A 17,138-nucleotide genomic window follows, 5' to 3' on the forward strand; every position below is an offset into this window, starting at 1 on the left:
CGGTAACCTTCTTACTGTGACATTTAGGTCAAAGTTTTAAATAGAAGGGGGGGGGGTTATTTTGGCGCACTTGTTAAGGATATTATGTAGTTTTAGATTCAGCTACTCAGAACAAAACATTCCAAGTAGCATGGGGTATGGTGAGCCAGTAAGTGGAGGCTCTTCGGAGCCATTATCTGTATCAATAGCTGATACTAGAGATCTGGGGATGGATGAGATGGATGAGGGTCTTCATTGTGGCTTCTATCCCCGGAGGGCTGGTTGCATCAGTTATGGAGCTGGTGGGGTACGAGTAGACTTCCACGTCTTCCGTTGTTTTCTTTGCCCGAAACTTTAGCCGAGCCGTGCTGTCGTTGGAGTTTGGTGAGGTGGCCTCAATGAAGTCTTGTTCCGAGTAGGTGTCGTAGTTGTGGTGCGGCGGTGGAGCTCCTAAAATTTCCTCGTCTGATGAGTCTGCAACATCCATAGTTGGTGTTTTCGTCTTTCGTCTCGCAGCCTGATGTAAGCTCAGGTGTCGTAGGTTGGTGGTAGCTATTTCAGGAGCGTTGGTGGTGGTGGTAGCATTTGTAGATAGCACGTCTGCTAGCGTGGCTGCTAAGATGGTAATGGTAGGAGTGTTGGGAGCTGGAGAAGGAAATGCCTCTGTTTGGGCAGCCCAGGTCTTGTCTGGTTATGGAGTCTGTTGAAATCGACATCATGGTCGTCCTGGTAGTAGTCTCCTGAGTGGTAGTGGAGGCAGTGAGACTTGCGCCAGGGGCTATGATGGGGGCCAGGCCATTGGCTAGGTAAAATGCGTTCAGTTCACTGACAAAACGGTGGTTGTCTGGTCCGGCAAGCCTCTCCACTAGTCTAATAAGACCAGGGATAATGCCTGCACGTGATGCAGGGGGCTGCGAAGGAGCCTGTGGGGCCTTGGGTTCCCATTGCGAAGGCTGGGTCGCCTGGTGGGAGGAGCTACTATTTGGTAAGACTGGAAAGTGTTCTGGTCGCTCGGTGGGTGGGGAGCTGAGGTGGTGGGTTGAGCCCTGGGCTCTGGTTGTGGTGGTAGAAGGGTTGCTTCTCTTTGCTTCAACCTGGGCCTTGATGTTTTACCGTCTGCGGGGAGAGCGGTAGGAAATTGTGGGGTGATTGTCCTCGCAGAGGAAGCAGTGATGGGTTGTTGTCTTGCATATGTAGTATTGATGGTCTAGTGCGCACGGGCTGCACTTTTGGAGGGGGTGCTGACACTTGTTGGGGTGGGAGAGCTCGTAGCACTTTAAGCACTGCTGGAGGTCTTGGGCATGTTCCTTTTTTTTACTTGGTGGGGTGGAATTTGTAAGCGGAAACGGTAGAAACCTTGTGTGGCAGCCTGTGTAGCTGCAGCTATGGTGGTGAAAGTAATCTTCATTGATGATTTGTTGGTGCTACAGAACTCTAGGTTGATTACTCTCAGGTTCGTATTTTCGGCCTCAATACTGCCCATAATTTTATGTTGCTGTCGGTCAGCGATCCACTGGCTGGTCCTGCTGGTAAAAACAGATCTTCCGGCCAGGAACTGACGCGGGAAGTGAGGACGTAGGTGGTGCTCCTTGCGAAGTATGGCATCGTTGGTCAAGAGTTTTTCTAGTTCTTCCTCACACGAAAGAGCACGATATTACTACCTTCCTGACTAATATCAGAGGGTGTGATGCCGGCCACGTCCTTCACGACCTTCAGAATATAACTTTTCCCGAAAGAATGACCGTCAAAGATGATAGCTCTAACCTTTAGACGTTTGGGTCGCATTGTGTCCACACCCTCAACGGGTCGCAGTGAGAAGGATATGACGGCTGTACCTACCTTTATGGTGTCAGGTCAGGTGTACTGGAGAGAGAAATTTCAATAATATCCTCACGTTCAAGGATGCAAGGGAGAAAAAACTTTAACCCACACAAAAGACAGGTCGAGTCCAGTACTTCTGAAATCAATATTGATTTGTCAGTTTCAGGTGCACCAACTTCAAAAATTCCAATTCCAACTTCCATGGCGAGTTCATCTGGCGGATGTCACGGTAACAAACAAATTCCAATATCAAAGAGGACTAAAGATCCTGCAATGGAATGCGCAAGTGATGTGCACAAAATTGCAACACTTCTAATGCATAACAACCAAAGGCACAGACATCCTACACTACAGGAGAGGTTGCTTTGAGACGGATTAGAACCTAAAATTTCAGTCTATCGAGGCTTCTTCCTAGAACTCGCTAACGCCGAACGCGATCGTCTGAAGGAACAAGCTGCTCTTCAGAGAGAAGCTCTTCAGCTCCAGAAAGAACAAGCTGCCCAAGAACGTGAGCTTGAGAAAGAACAAGCTGCCCAAGAACGTGAGCTTGAGAAAGAACAAGCTGCCCTACAACGTGAGCGTGAGAAAGAACAAGCTGCCCAAGAACGTGAGCGTGAGGAAGAACAAGCTGCCCTACAACGTGAGCGTGAGAAAGAACAAGCTGCCTTACAACGTGAGCGTGAGAAAGAACAAGCTGCCCTACAACGTGAGCTTGAGAAAGAACAAGCTGCCCTACAACGTGAGCGTGAGAAAGAACAAGCTGCCTTACAACGTGAGCGTGAGGAAGAACAAGCTGGCCAAGAACGTGAGCTTGAGAAAGAACAAGCTGCCCAAGAACGTGAGCGTGAGGAAGAACAAGCTGGCCTACAACGTGAGCGTGAGGAAGAACAAGCTGGCCAAGAACGTGAGCTTGAGAAAGAACAAGCTGGCCTACAACGTGAGCGTGAGAAAGAACAAGCTGGCCAAGAACGTGAGCTTGAGAAAGAACAAGCTGCCCAAGAACGTGAGCTTGAGAAAGAACAAGCTGGCCTACAACGTGAGCGTGAGAAAGAACAAGCTGGCCTACAACGTGAGCGTGAGAAAGAACAAGCTGGCCTACAACGTGAGCGTGAGAAAGAACAAGCTGGCCTACAACGTGAGCGTGAGAAAGAACAAGCTGGCCTACAACGTGAGCGTGAGAAAGAACAAGCTGGCCTACAACGTGAGCGTGAGAAAGAACAAGCTGGCCAAGAACGTGAGCTTGAGAAAGAACAAGCTGCCCAAGAACGTGAGCTTGAGAAAGAACAAGCTGGCCTACAACGTGAGCGTGAGAAAGAACAAGCTGGCCTACAACGTGGTCGTGAGAAAGAACAAGCTGGCCAAGAACGTGGTCGTGAGAAAGAACAAGCTGCCCAAGAACGTGAGCGTGAGAAAGAACAAGCTGGCCTACAACGTGAGCGTGAGAAAGAACAAGCTGCCCTACAACGTGGTCGTGAGAAAGAACAAGCTGGCCTACAACGTGAGCGTGAACAGAAACAGCTTGAGTTAAGAGAACGTGAACTGGAGATACAACGTGAACACGAGAAGAAACAAGTCGCCATGGCTCTAGACCACCGTAAAAGAGAGTTTGACCTAGAAACTACACACCACACTCGGCGCCAGCGTCAGCACAAGCTGCCCTTCCAGTACGTTTTAACCTTTCTCATGCAATTAAGTTGAGTCCTTCTTTTTTTGAGACAGAAGTAGATGTAATTTTTACTTTATTTGAGGCTCTGGCTACCCAACTTAGCTGGCCTCAGGATCAGTGGTCTGTGCTTCTCAGGTCTCATTTAACAGGTAGAGCTGCAGTGACTCTCAGTACTATGGCGTCTGAAACCGACTACAAGCTATTGAAACAGGCAGTGCTCGATGCTTACCTCCTTTCCTTCGAGACCTACAGACGTAAGTTCGGGGATTACCTTAAAGCAAGTGCTACCATTTACTTAGAGTTTGCAAATAACAAAACGCTATATTTTATGAAGTGGCTGGAAGCCGCACAAGTCTCCACCTTTACAGATCTCGTCAACCTCATCCTGGTAGAAGAATTCCCCAGGCGTGTACCTAATCCTATACGTCTCTACTTAGCCGACAAGGAAGAAACCGACCTTACTAGGTGTGCTCAGCTGGCGGACTCCTACAGTCTTATTCACAGAGTACCATCCGACCCACCATCTAGTAAGACCTCCTGGTTTAGTCCTGAAAAAGTGAGTACCAGTAATGTGAACTCCTCGTTGTATTGCAATTATTGCAAAGACTACGGGCATGCCATAAAAAATTGTACCAATCCTCACTGTAAGGTCAGCAGTGAGACTAAGCCCAAATCACCTTCTCCTAAAATTCATACGAGTCCTAAGCCTGTGATTAATATTTTTGTTTAATCCACTGATCTCTCTCTCTTCAACAGACACTTGTACTCCGGAACAGTCTCTGCCAGCAGTGAAGATTCGGAGGAAAGGTTCAAAGTAAAGATCTTGAGGGGCACAGCTGCTCTACAATCTATTCTTCTGAAGTCAGCTGTACCCAACGTCACCTACACCGGAGAAACTGTCCTCATCACGGACCTAACTGCCACTACTCCATATCCACTTCCCCCGAAATCGCTTGGATTGTCTGTTTATGCAAGATGAAGTCCAAGTCGCCATCCGGGAAAAGCCTTTTTCCCATGTCAGTTCAACTTCTCCTGGGTAACGACTTGGCAGAAGATCAACCACTTGCGAATTAATCATCGACAAACCCCAGGTATGCGACTCTGCAGTGGAAAATCCTGTATTGCAGTTTGTTAAAGAAGAGGTCCAAGCAACTGATGATTCAGATGACCTCTCCCCTCCTGTTATGGTGACGAAGAGGGTCACAGCTGCTTGCCCAAAACCAGCTGCTGCAGCTGTTTAAGATTCACAGAGCCTCCCACCGAATCCCACCAGGCTGGAGTTCCGTAAGTTGCTGAGAGAGGATCCCTCCTTAACATCTTTATTCTTACAGGCTGAGACACAACCTAACACTATCCCTGGTTTCTTTGTAGTAAACAGTGTTATACCGGCATTATAGAACCAAGAAATTGAAGGAGGACGACGATCGGGCCAACATTAACCAACTGGTAGTTCCCACCAGCCTTCAATCAGCGTCTGGTCCGGGGATCTCACTCACACTACGGCTTCTACAAGACCTACAAGGCCCTGAAACAGGACTACTACTGGCCAGGTATAATACGAGATATTAAACACCTTGTCATGAATTGTCACATGTCTCAGATGACAGGTAAGCCGAACGCTCCTCTATTAAAGGCATCCCTGATACAGGTACCAGTGTCTTCTGAGCCGTTCAGCCACACCATCAACTATGATGAGCCTCTGTCCCAGACAAGCTTAGGTAATGTTCCTGTATATACTATCCCGTGTTCTACCATCAGGTATTCTACAGCAGTTTCCGTCCAGAACAGTATGGCTGCTAACGTTGTGAAACACCTCGGGAAACAGTGCCCGCAGTATGTACATCTCCAGGAAAGTCAGAACAAGTGTGATACCATCTCTCACGACAGTTGTAAGACAATCTACGCCTCAAAGGTATTTTCTAATCCTTCTCGTTGTACTTGGCCTAACTACAATGGTTCTAAATTCTCGATCTACTCCAACACCAGGAAAGATCCTTCTCTCTACGAACCAAATCCATGTGAACCTGCTCCTCCAGACAACTTTACCAGCCCTCAGCTAAAATATTGTAAGACAAACTTACCTTCCATTGCATTTGAAAGGCATAAATCCTTGTCTTGTACTAACCCCATTCTCGCCCTTCCAGGTATTAGAAAACCCTCAGTCTTCCACCCTGGCTATAGGAACACCATCATACCGCAGCGAGATGGGATCATACACTCCAACTACAATCGTCAGAGAGGAGCCACTCAACATCCTGCCCGACGTGTAACACAACGAACCCTTCAATCTACGAGGTTGCAACTTCAACTTCTCCTCGGTCTTCAACATTCTTCGGTCCATCCAGCAGGCCTAGTTCAACCTCAGTCTAGTACTCCGCTGGGTCCTGTAGCTCAACTTTAACCTCTTCTAAGGCCTCAACATTCTTTGGTCCCTACATCAGGATCAGTTCTCCAAACTTCGCTGAATCCTGCATCACTATGTGAACAACATGTATCACAATCTCCTTCGGTTCCTACTGCTAGCCCAGTTCTCCCATCAGCGCTATGCTGGGCCTTGCATCAGACGAACCATCTCGCCATCTCCTTGGATCACTATTCTCGACGATCCATTCAGCAGGCTCAATTCACTAGCAAGTTCATACTTTACAGAGTCCTGCAGAGCTATCTCAACATCTTCTACAAGCACCATTCTCTTCAGTTTCTGCAGCAGACCCAGTTCAACCAACTAACACCTATATTTGCTTCGCTGGGCTCTGTATCTGCAGAACTTCATGATTACCATCTACTATATCAAGGACTCAGACAACGTCGTCGCCGATGCGCTTTCCAAAGTCCACGAGGAAGAACATTCCACTCCTACTATTCTACACTCCGCTGCAGTCGAATAGGCAATAGGAGTAGGCTTCGGGGGAGAGCTGTCACGGTAATCTCTCCAGAAAGAAATTCGGCCTGCTCCATCATCACCTATTCTATCATACTACGTCTATATATTAAAGAACTGCAGCCACAAAAGCAACACCACCATCTCTCAAAACGTCTAGACAGTACCACCACCAGTCTACCTTCCCCACTGCCCGTAACCCTCCTCGCACATGGTGATGCCACGGGATCATGCCACCTCTAAAACAAGCAGTTAAAGTGAGCTGGTTCCTAGTTATCGACGATATCAGCGCCACCTGAACGGCCGTCTTTCCATATAAATAGAAGCCAGCCACCACCACGATTCATATTACTCCTGAGTGCTCTACTGACTAGACCTGTTGACATATCTCGGTGTGGTAACAGGTTTATGCAGTCTAGCTCATAGTATTCTAGCACCATATTTTTTAATTGCACATTAACATAACGTAAATTTAATTGTTTGTCCGTCTTGTTTGCTTTGCATTCTTTGTATCAAGCCAAGCTTGGATATTATTTTTTTGTCTTGTAATTTTTTTAAAGTTATTATTAATAGGTAAAGTATTTTTTATTTTTTTTCTGTTGTGTGCTTTATCCTACAGTTGTCACACAGTGAAGTTAGTCTAATTCTTTTTTTTTTACTTTTTTTTTTTTTGCTTTTTTATATGATTGGCATTCCATCTGCTCTAGAGAGACTGCACGAACATCATTTTTTCTCGTCAATATATATATATATATATATATATATATATATATATATATATATATATATATATATATATATATATATATTTAGTTTTATTTAATTTTATTGCATTGCTACAGTTTACAGAGAACACACACTTATAGAACAATATAACAATCAGTGTTCGAAGACCTTGTCCAGCTCTTCGGAGGTTGGGTGCGTACCCAAGATACAGCACGCATTTCCCCCTCTGAACTGCGACACTGAGGTGCTGGAACATGAAACTGGCCGCTCTTGAGTCTTTAGTTTTCCCAATGAGGTCCTCACCCACCTCCTTTAGGAACTTAAGTGCACATTTACCCAAGGCGCCCAGAGTCTCAGAGCCTATCGGAACGAACCTGTAACAACGTTCTAGGTCTCTGTACTTGTTGGTTTTCTGGGTCTCCCTGAAGGTGGCTGCCCCACCTCCCTCAGCTGCGCTGTAAGGCAGATAGGTATCAGCCAATGTAGACCCACATGTGTAATCCCATACGACCTGTTTAACTTCCCTCCATGGCTGCAGGGTGACTCCATCTGGGCGTTTTTGGCTGTTGTCAGGTCTGCACATCTGAGGTTTCCTTTGTGTTGGACACCCAGCTGAAGCCAAACTTCTCTTGATGATGTCATTGACTGCTTCATGTCTGGCAAACTTTCCCTGTGACTTAAGACAGATGAGACCATGGCTGCCATATGCCAACACCCAGGCAGGTGCCCAAAACGCTATGCATACTAGTGGATTTAGGTGTTGTATGTTATAGCTCTATCTATAAATCCAACATTGTTTGTAACTAATCCTCTTTGTATGTACCTTTACCTGAATAAACATTTCATTTGGTTTGATATTGGTCCGCCTGTGCATGGCTGCAAATACACCGATGATCGGTGGAGATAGGGGTGGCAAGGCGCTGGGAAACACCAATACTTAGATCCAGATGGTCTAGGCGGGTGCCGAAGGCAGAATTAGGAACTGCCAACAGGAAGTCCACAGCATGGGGAGCTTGCACAGCTAGAAGACGTGCTCTGTCTTTCCCGGAAGCTGCCTCCAGCAATGATGTGGAGATGTTCTCCACTATGGTGCTATCCCATTTGGCCTGTTTGCAGTCATTTGGAAAAGTTGGTCGAGGGTGAAAGTTGGCAAGATTGTCCCACTGACCGGCTCCTTCCGCGAATTAGGGATCATGAATCCCAAAGGAGTCTCTTAGGTATTCTGGTAGTAATTCTTTAACTAATTCACCTGTAGCACTGGTCGAGGATAAGAATGCCGGCAATGCTAACTATGTCGCCTTTCGAATACCTATCCCCCCGAGTCTAACTGGGAGCGTTGCTTGGTCCCATTGGTCATCTTGCAGGGAGAGATTTAACACTTTCTTGGTTATTGACCTTATATATCTGCTTGTGAGTGAGTCATAGTCTGTTAATTTTCGGCTGTGGAAGGAGGGAAGGGAAGGGAACTATCGGGGGAAAGCGCCAAGCCATTTAGGCTATTTAGCACTAGGAAGAGGTGAGGATAAGGATTTGGGATGGGATGGGGAGAAGGAATGGTAGCACACCTTAGGAAACAGGCCAGTCTGGGCAAAGTCAGGTACCTAGAGAGAAGATACAAAGCATCATGGGCATCCAAAGCCACTATTCTTTCCCCCATCCTCCTCAGGTCGTTCAGCTTTTCCTCGAGGACTACCTCAATAGCGCTCGAGCCCAGAGATGCTCCTAGCAGCACATTGTTGGTGGGAGCGATCACTTGGGCTCCTGGCAATATGATTCGTACTGCATCTATGATTGATTGGTTAGATGAGATGATTTCACACTTTAATGGGTTTAGGGTGAGTCCTAACTACTCTCCCTTAGATTTCACCAGCTGTAGATCTTCTAGCAGGGACTCCTGTGTCCCTGCCAGGGTCCCATCATCCAGCAACCAGATGTTGAGTTCGCTGGTCAACCTGCCTGTGACCTCTTTAACAGCCATGCAAAAAAGGAAAGGGCAAGTGGGTCTCCCTGCTGGACACCTTCTGCAGAAACAACTTCATGTTCCCCAAACAACAGCGTCAGTTCCCTACTTTACCCTCGTGAAACGAAAGGGAGTAGAGAAGGAAAGCTTGCTCGAACTGCTTCCAGTACCACACCCCTTTTTACCTGGTTGAAGGCATTTTTAAAGTCTAATTTAATTAATGCCATATTTTCTGGGAGGTGCCTAATATAGGCTCGTGCTGCATGAGCTGCTGCTTCACAGCCATGGGGGACACCAAAACCTAGTTGATGGGGTCGAAGCATCACTGCAGCTTCCGTGCTGATGTTTCTGACAGCTGCCATAGCAACAAGGCGCCGAAGCGTGTTACCCACGGCAATGGGTCTGACTCCACCATCTTTCTTCTTAAGGGCACAAAAGGATGCTCTGAAGAAGAAAGGTTTAATTGTATCTGGGATCAACCCAGAGAGGCAGTCGTTGACCAACTTTGTGGCCTCTGACAGTAGTGTCTCGGCAACTTCGCCGAGAACTGGGTTTACCATCTCCTTGAGGTGCTGAGGTCTTACTCCAGTGTATCCCCCTGCTGAGCCTGGTGGAAATGACATGATGGCTTTGTATACCTCTGACGCTTGAAGGAATAGAGGTCCCATGTCTGGGACATTTGTGTCCTGAGCAGTGGGTTCCCATGGTACTCTAGGAGGGTGCTTCTCTCTCAGCGAGTAGGCGGTAGCGGTATTTCTAGGGGCGATTGTGTTTTCGCTGGTAAGTAACCTAATTGCTCCTACTGTGTTGCACTCTTCAATTTTTTTGGGTCACTTGTGTTCCTAGTTTAAAACTGTCATTGGAACTCTTGGGTCTGCCACGACGGTTTTTGCGTTGAGGAGGGATGGGGATCAAGTTGTCAGCTCTGGGGAAATTATTTATTGCCCTAGTGACTGATGAGGCTAGTGACTTGCCTCCTCTTGCAGGTACGCCTAAGCAAATATTGCCAAACAGGAGCAAATTATGCCATGCTTTGATGGTGGCCGCAGCATTATTAAGATTTGCTGGCCGTTCATTCACTTTCCTTAGAAGGTCTGTATATTTCCCTGCTGCAAATGGGCGCGCTGCTTTAGGAATGTGGAGTAGAGTTCAGGTGGTGGATGCTTTGATGGCCCCCAGGAGGTCATCTGATGACACGAAGTTTACTGGGATGTGTGGGGGTGCCTGAGGGACCTGCAGACCTTCTCTCTCTACAGGTAGCATCCATGAACCCTCACAGCCGTTGTGTTGGCATAGAGTTCCATCGTTTCTAAGGCCGTGAGATTCGTCACACACCTGACACGTTGCTCCGACTCATATGTTGTTGTAAATGACCAAAAGGGTAAGACTAATTATTCTAACTCGAATCGTCTTCATATTTCTTATGTTTTTCTTCACTGTCGAGAAAAGTTGAAAAATTACCCTCCAAAGTTCATTTTCCTCACTATATTTATGGTCTGATGCCTAGGGAAGCATTTCACAAGGCACTCCTTACTTCTTCAAAGATTAATTCTCCATACTCTGCCAAGGCTTATATTCGCTTTGAGTGAGATGATACAGAACATGATTGAGATGAACAAATGGATCAATGGGTATAGATCGGCTATTGCGTGTTCTATGTTCTTGCTTCTACTGTTTTTGTGTTTGATCGGGGTCTTGAAGTGGGTAGAATGTAATTATGTGTTAATTGGCCGTTGATAGTTGATTTTGACTTTTTAAAGTGTAGGGCCTCGCTGATGTCGAGTCTCCTGTTGTCGTTGTATCTGTCGATAATTTGTGTGTTGCTTGTTAAGATTTCTCTGGTGATGGTCTGGTTGTGTGAGGGGATTATATGTTCCATGATGGAGCCCTGTTGTTTGTGCGTTGTTAATTCCCTAGAGAGAGACGTTGTTGTCATGCCTATACTGAGATCTTTGGGGCTGAGAGTCCCCAAGTGGGCAATGCATAGACGACGTTGGTCTCTTTTTAAGGCGTTCTGTTTGGTGTCTGGAGAGTTCTTCATAAATTGGTTTGCCGTTTGTATGTTTTTCTAGTAAATTGTTAATTGTATCTTCTTATTTGTGTTTGTGGGGACAACGTTCCTATAAATAATATATTTTAGGACACTTTCCTCCGTTTTATGAACAGTCGAAAAGAAAATCCTGTAAAACACACTAATAACAGAGAGTTGTTAGTTGATTCTTCAGAGGTTGCATGGCGTTTGGAGACTTCAGGCTAAAAAGCACAAGGCACATAAGGAGTCAGCAGGCAGTTGAGTTGCTTGGCAAGTCTGTATATGGGTGTGGGTGTCTGGCTGATGATTTGCCGAAGAGGGTTTCCAGGTTTGTGGGTCTTGACATTCCCATATGCATAACCAGGTTTGTATTCCCCGGTAATCTTTGACAGGTGGAGTCCAGAATTCTTGGCATTCACAGTTACAATCAATCTGATTATCTTCGTTTTCAATTCGGCTTTAGTGTCCCTCGTGACACTTTGGAATTTATTTTGGAGGAGGATGAGGTTCCTTTTTGCTAGATATTCGTCTTTTTTTTAAGAATAATGAATATTGGCGACTTGTCACCTCTCCTGACGACTATCTCCTTATTTTCAGGAAGGCCCTTAGCTTCTGCTCTGAGCTCAGGGAACAGTATTGTGCTTCTGTAGTTACCTCGAATATTTCCTTCTGCAATAAGTTCCGCTTGCAAGGTGTCTTTAGTGGTAACCTTCACTTGCTTCTCGAGGTCGAATATGTCCTCCAATAGGAGTCTCCAACTCCACTTTCCGGGCCATCTCACTTGGTCTGGACATAACGTAACTGTTTATTCCCAGATTTAAGAGAGAGATTTGGTTCTCCGTGAGATTGATTCAGCAAAGTTTAAGAAGCCATTTCTAGGTCGAGGAATCGCCATAGGTCCTCCGAATAATGTTGTCAGTTTCTTAAGGATCCTGGTTTCGGTGCTGTGGCGATGTCAATCTGCAAGAATGTCGAGGTTTCGGTCGATTCGAGTACGGAGGTCTTCACCGATGTTGGTGTGTCTCCATTGGTCTGTAGCATGAAGTAGTTGCGCTTTGTTACCGTTAATCTCTGCCTTGTGTAACTGATTTAGAATCAGATATTGACGATATTTTATCGTGAAAGCTTGATTTCTTTCTGCTGGGTCGTGCATTCTAATACTGGCATATTTTTGTAGCAGTCATTCTTGTGAACGTATGTTGTTGAAAATGACCGAAAGGGGAAAGATTAGTCATTCTAACACGAATCTTCTCAATATTTCTTATATATCTTCAATGTCGAGGGAAGTCGACATTAAATTAATTAACTCTCCAAAGTTTATTTTCACACTATATATATTGTCGGATGCCTAGGGAAGCGTTTCGCAAGGCACTCCATACATTTTCAGAGACAAATTTTCCGTACTCTGCCAAAGCTTATATTCGCTTTGGGTGAGGTGATACAGGACATGATTGAGATGCACAAAGGTATAATGTTTATTATATATATAATATAGAAGAGATATATATAGATATTTAAGATATATAATATATATATATATATATATATATATATATATATATATATATATATATATATATATATATATATATATATATATATATATATATATATATATATATATGTCGTACCTAGTAGCCAGAACGCACTTCTCAGCCTACTATGCAAGGCCCGATTTGCCTAATAAGCCAAGTTTTCCTGAACTAATATATTTTCTCAATTTTTTTTCTTATGAAATGATAAAGCTACCCATTTCATTATGTATGAGGTCAATTTTTTTTTATTGGAGTTAAAATTAACGTAGATATATGACCGAACCTAACCTAACCTAACCTATCTTTATAGGTTAGGTTAGGTTAGGTAGCCGAAAAAGCTAGGTTAGATTAGGTTAGGTGGGTTAGGTAGCCGAAAAAGTTAGGTTAGGTTAGGTTAGGTAGGTTAGGTAGTCGAAAAACAATTAATTCAAGAAAACGTGGCTTATTAGGCAAATTAGGCCTTGCATAGTAGGCTGAGAAGTGCGTTCTGGCTACTAGGTACGACATATGTATATATATATATATATATATATATATATATATATATATATATATATATATATATAAATAATAAAAAGAGGCAGGTATAATGGGTATTAATAGGCCAGGGCATGTTCTATGTGCTTGCTTCTACTGTTTCTGTGTTGGGTCAAACACCGAAGGAACTGGGTTTTGGGTTAATTGAAACAAGAGACCCCTAGAGCTACCAGCTTCCTTTTCCAGCGCCTCAGTGTGGCGATACACACGGGAAATGCACACTGCATTCAGGGATCCTGGCCGCCATCTGAGGTACTGGAGGAACTCGACAACGTATGACAATCATCTTTGTACCTTATATGTAATTCCTTTTTGTAAAAAAGTTTTAATTAAAAAAAAAAGTTTTAATTAAAAAAAAAAGTTTTAATTAGTTTAAAAAAAGTTTCACCCAGACAGTTAAGTCAAGGTCAGCAGTCACATCCCACCCAGACAGTTAAGCCAAGGTCAGCAGTCACATCCCACCCAGACAGTTAAGCCAAGGTCAGCAGTCACATCCCACCCAGACAGTTAAGTCAGGGTCAGCAGTCACATCCCACCCAGACAGTTAAGCCCAGGTCAGCACACACACACATTGCACACGGACTGGTAAGGTCAGCAGTCACATCCCATCCAGACAGTTAAGCCCAGGTCAGCAGTCACATCCCACCCAGACAGTTAAGCCAAGGTCAGCAGTCACATCCCACCCAGACAGTTAAGCCAAGGTCAGCAGTCACATCCCACCCAGACAGTTAAGCCAAGGTCAGCAGTCACATCCCACCCAGACAGTTAAGCCAAGGTCAGCAGTCACATCCCACCCAGACAGTTAAGCCAAGGTCAGCAGTCACATCCCACCCAGACAGTTAAGCCAAGGTCAGCAGTCACATCCCACCCAGACAGTTAAGCCAAGGTCAGCAGTCACATCCCACCCAGACAGTTAAGCCAAGGTCAGCAGTCACATCCCACACAGACAGTTAAGCCAAGGTCAGCAGTCACATCCCACCCAGACAGTTAAGCCAAGGTCAGCAGTCACATCCCACCCAGACAGTTAAGCCAAGGTCAGCAGTCACATCCCACCCAGACAGTTAAGCCAAGATCAGCAGTCACATCCCACCCAGACAGTTAAGCCAAGGTCAGCAGTCACATCCCACCCAGACAGTTAAGCCAAGGTCAGCAGTCACATCCCACCCAGACAGTTAAGCCAAGGTCAGCAGTCACATCCCACCCAGACAGTTAAGCCAAGGTCAGCAGTCACATCCCACCCAGACAGTTAAGCCAAGGTCAGCAGTCACATCCCACCCAGACAGTTAAGCCAAGGTCAGCAGTCACATCCCACCCAGACAGTTAAGCCAAGGTCAGCAGTCACATCCCACCCAGACAGTTAAGCCAAGATCAGCAACAAGGTCATCCCACACAGACAACACTGGGACTGTCTGGGGGGCGGGGTTTGACCCGGCCGCCTCAGAGCCCAACCCGTTCTCGCAAATTCGTAAAGTCAATATTGACTTATTAACTACGTGCATAGGTGATATACTAAACATAATAGATACCCTTAAAAAGATTCATAGAAAACACCGACCTTACCTAACCTTGTTAGTATCTTAAGATAAGCATCGTATTGCTTCGTAATTACAATTATTACTTAACCTATACCTATTATAGGTTAGGTAATAATTGTAATTACGAAGCAATAAGATGCTTTTCTTAACATACTAAGTAGGTTAGGTAAGGTCGGTGTTTTCTATGAATCTTTTTAAGGGTATCTATTATGTTAAGTATGTCACCTATGCACATATTTAATAAGTCAATATTGACTTATTAAATTTGCGAGAACGGGTTGCAGAGCCAGACTGACAACTAAGACAATCAAGCCACCGAGGAACGGCCAGTTGTGTTAGATTTGGAAGTTATATCTATATTCCACATGTTAAAATTTTTGTATAATAACTTTTTCCTCGTTAGTAGTCTCCTCGTTATATATATATATATATATATATATATATATATATATATATATATATATATATATATATATATATATATGTCGTACCTAGTAGCCAGAACGCACTTCTCAGCCTACTATGCAAGCCCCAATTTGCCTAATAAGCCAAGTTTTCATGAATTAATTGTTTTTCGACTAACTAACCTACCTAACCTAACTTAACCTAACTTTTTCGGCTACCTAACCTAACCTAACCTATTAAGATAGGTTAGGTTAGGTTAGGTAGGGTTGGTTAGGTTCGGTCATATAACTACGTTAATTTTAACTCCAATAAAAAAAATTGACCTCATACATAATGAAATGGGTAGCTTTATCATTTCATAAGAAAAAAATTAGAGAAAATATATTAATTCAGGAAAACTTGGCTTATTAGGCAAATCGGGCCTTGCATAGTAGGCTGAGAAGTGCGTTCTGGCTACTAGGTACGACATATATATATATATTGTGACGGTAAAGCGTTGGTGTTCGGCTGTTTCAAAAGCTAGGGGCAGGGCCTCGTCACATTAAAGAAAAAAAAGAGAAAAAGCTGGAACTTTCGTCTGTGGTAAGGTAATGGGAAGATACACAAAACACAGTAAATTTAACAATGAAATTTTAATTACATTAGAAAAACAAGACATGAATAAAATTGAGCATAAAATATACAAGACAAGTCAACAAACAAAATAATAAGAATAATCACTGGCAAATGAAAAGTTACGTTAAGACAAGTGAGTTATAGCAAAATAAATAATAATGGTGCTGGAATATTGGCTTCGAGCTGCCACCTCCCTTAGTACACGAAAGCCAAGGCTTAGTCTACCAACGAGAGATGTCAACTGCAAGGAGCACTGGGATATTCTGACTGTTCTGGGCCACTGCAGCCCAGACATCAACTTGTGGCGGAGGGCGGAGGGCAGGTGCGACGGGACACCAGCTAATCAGCGACAGGCAGGCAATGGACAAGCAGTTTGCCGGTTTACGGTGGCGGTGGCGAGCAGGTGTGCCGGTGTGCTGGATACGTTTTGCTCTCTGGGCAAAACGTTTTGGAGATACTTGCTGGCCGTATCTTCTATATTATCTTTGTTGTTACGTACTTTGAAGGGAAGAGCAGGCTCAATCTCTCTTGAAAGAGATTATCGTCACATATATATATATATATATATATATATATATATATATATATATATATATATATATATATATATATATATATATATATATATATATATATATATATGCGAACAAGCCAGAATGGTCCCCTGGACAATATGCAACTGATATATATATATATATATATATATATATATATATATATATATATATATATATATATATATATATATATATATATATATTATAAAAAAATGAAAATGTTCGTTTGTTCAAAATCGCTAATCTTCGAAAGTTTTTCACTGATTGCTTTGAAATTTTCACACAATGTTCCATTCGCATCCGGCCATGTTTTTATATACATACTATATAGATGTCACGTCTGTGGCGGTAAAAAAAACATGCTTTCTCTGAAAAACTGTGTTTTTCATATGTTTTTCAAGTGAGGGAAATCTTTGAAACTTCTTTACCGATTGCTTTGAAATTTTGACACAACGTTGCAATCGAATAGGCATGTCTTTTTATATATCTACTATATACATGCCTCACCTGTGACGGGAAAAAAAACATGTTTTTTTTTTTAACAGCCCCATCTGTTGCATGTAAGAGCAAGACACACACACATTATATACTAAATATGTAACAATTCCATTTCAATGTTTCTGACTGCATTGATAAATGCAATTTTCATAGATTTTGATTTATTTGCATTTGATTGAATTATTTTGTTTGAATTGCGTTGGAATTGAGCTATGTTGTTTACCATACCGTTCATTTCGTGAGAATAGTTTTTTTTTTTCATTATTTCATTTCATTTTTAACTGTTTTTCTTATATTTCAGTGATTGGAACATCAGATCACTTGATGTTCCCAATTTTCTGATGGGAGCATCAGACGATTTGGGAAGGCATTGGACGAGGGAGTGGGGAAT

General features: G+C 43.7%; 1 protein-coding gene across 1 annotated transcript; it reads left to right on the forward strand.

Moving 5' to 3' along the window:
• The first annotated feature begins 1,729 nt into the window (after positions 1 to 1,729).
• LOC138350219 (trichohyalin-like) lies at positions 1,730 to 4,744 on the forward strand. Its single transcript, XM_069300568.1, has 4 exons — positions 1,730 to 1,832; positions 2,195 to 2,341; positions 2,495 to 2,842; positions 2,957 to 4,744. Exons 1-4 carry the CDS (start codon positions 1,730 to 1,732, stop codon positions 3,496 to 3,498), a joined length of 1,140 nt encoding a protein of 379 aa, XP_069156669.1. The 3' UTR covers positions 3,499 to 4,744.
• Positions 4,745 to 17,138: the final 12,394 nt, after the last annotated feature.

This window comes from Procambarus clarkii, chromosome 44, assembly GCF_040958095.1.
Source record: "Procambarus clarkii isolate CNS0578487 chromosome 44, FALCON_Pclarkii_2.0, whole genome shotgun sequence".
Classification (NCBI taxonomy): domain Eukaryota; kingdom Metazoa; phylum Arthropoda; class Malacostraca; order Decapoda; family Cambaridae; genus Procambarus; species Procambarus clarkii.

Bases quoted from the DNA above. Each gene is read 5' to 3' on its own strand.
- LOC138350219 (XM_069300568.1), top strand. From the start codon at position 1,730: ATGATAGCTCTAACCTTTAGACGTTTGGGTCGCATTGTGTCCACACCC. The intron at 1,833-2,194 runs GTCAGGTGTACT...CTAAAATTTCAG, and splicing joins ACCTACCTTTATGGTGTCAG to TCTATCGAGGCTTCTTCCTA. The intron at 2,342-2,494 runs GTGAGCTTGAGA...AGAAAGAACAAG, and splicing joins AGAACAAGCTGCCCAAGAAC to CTGCCCTACAACGTGAGCTT.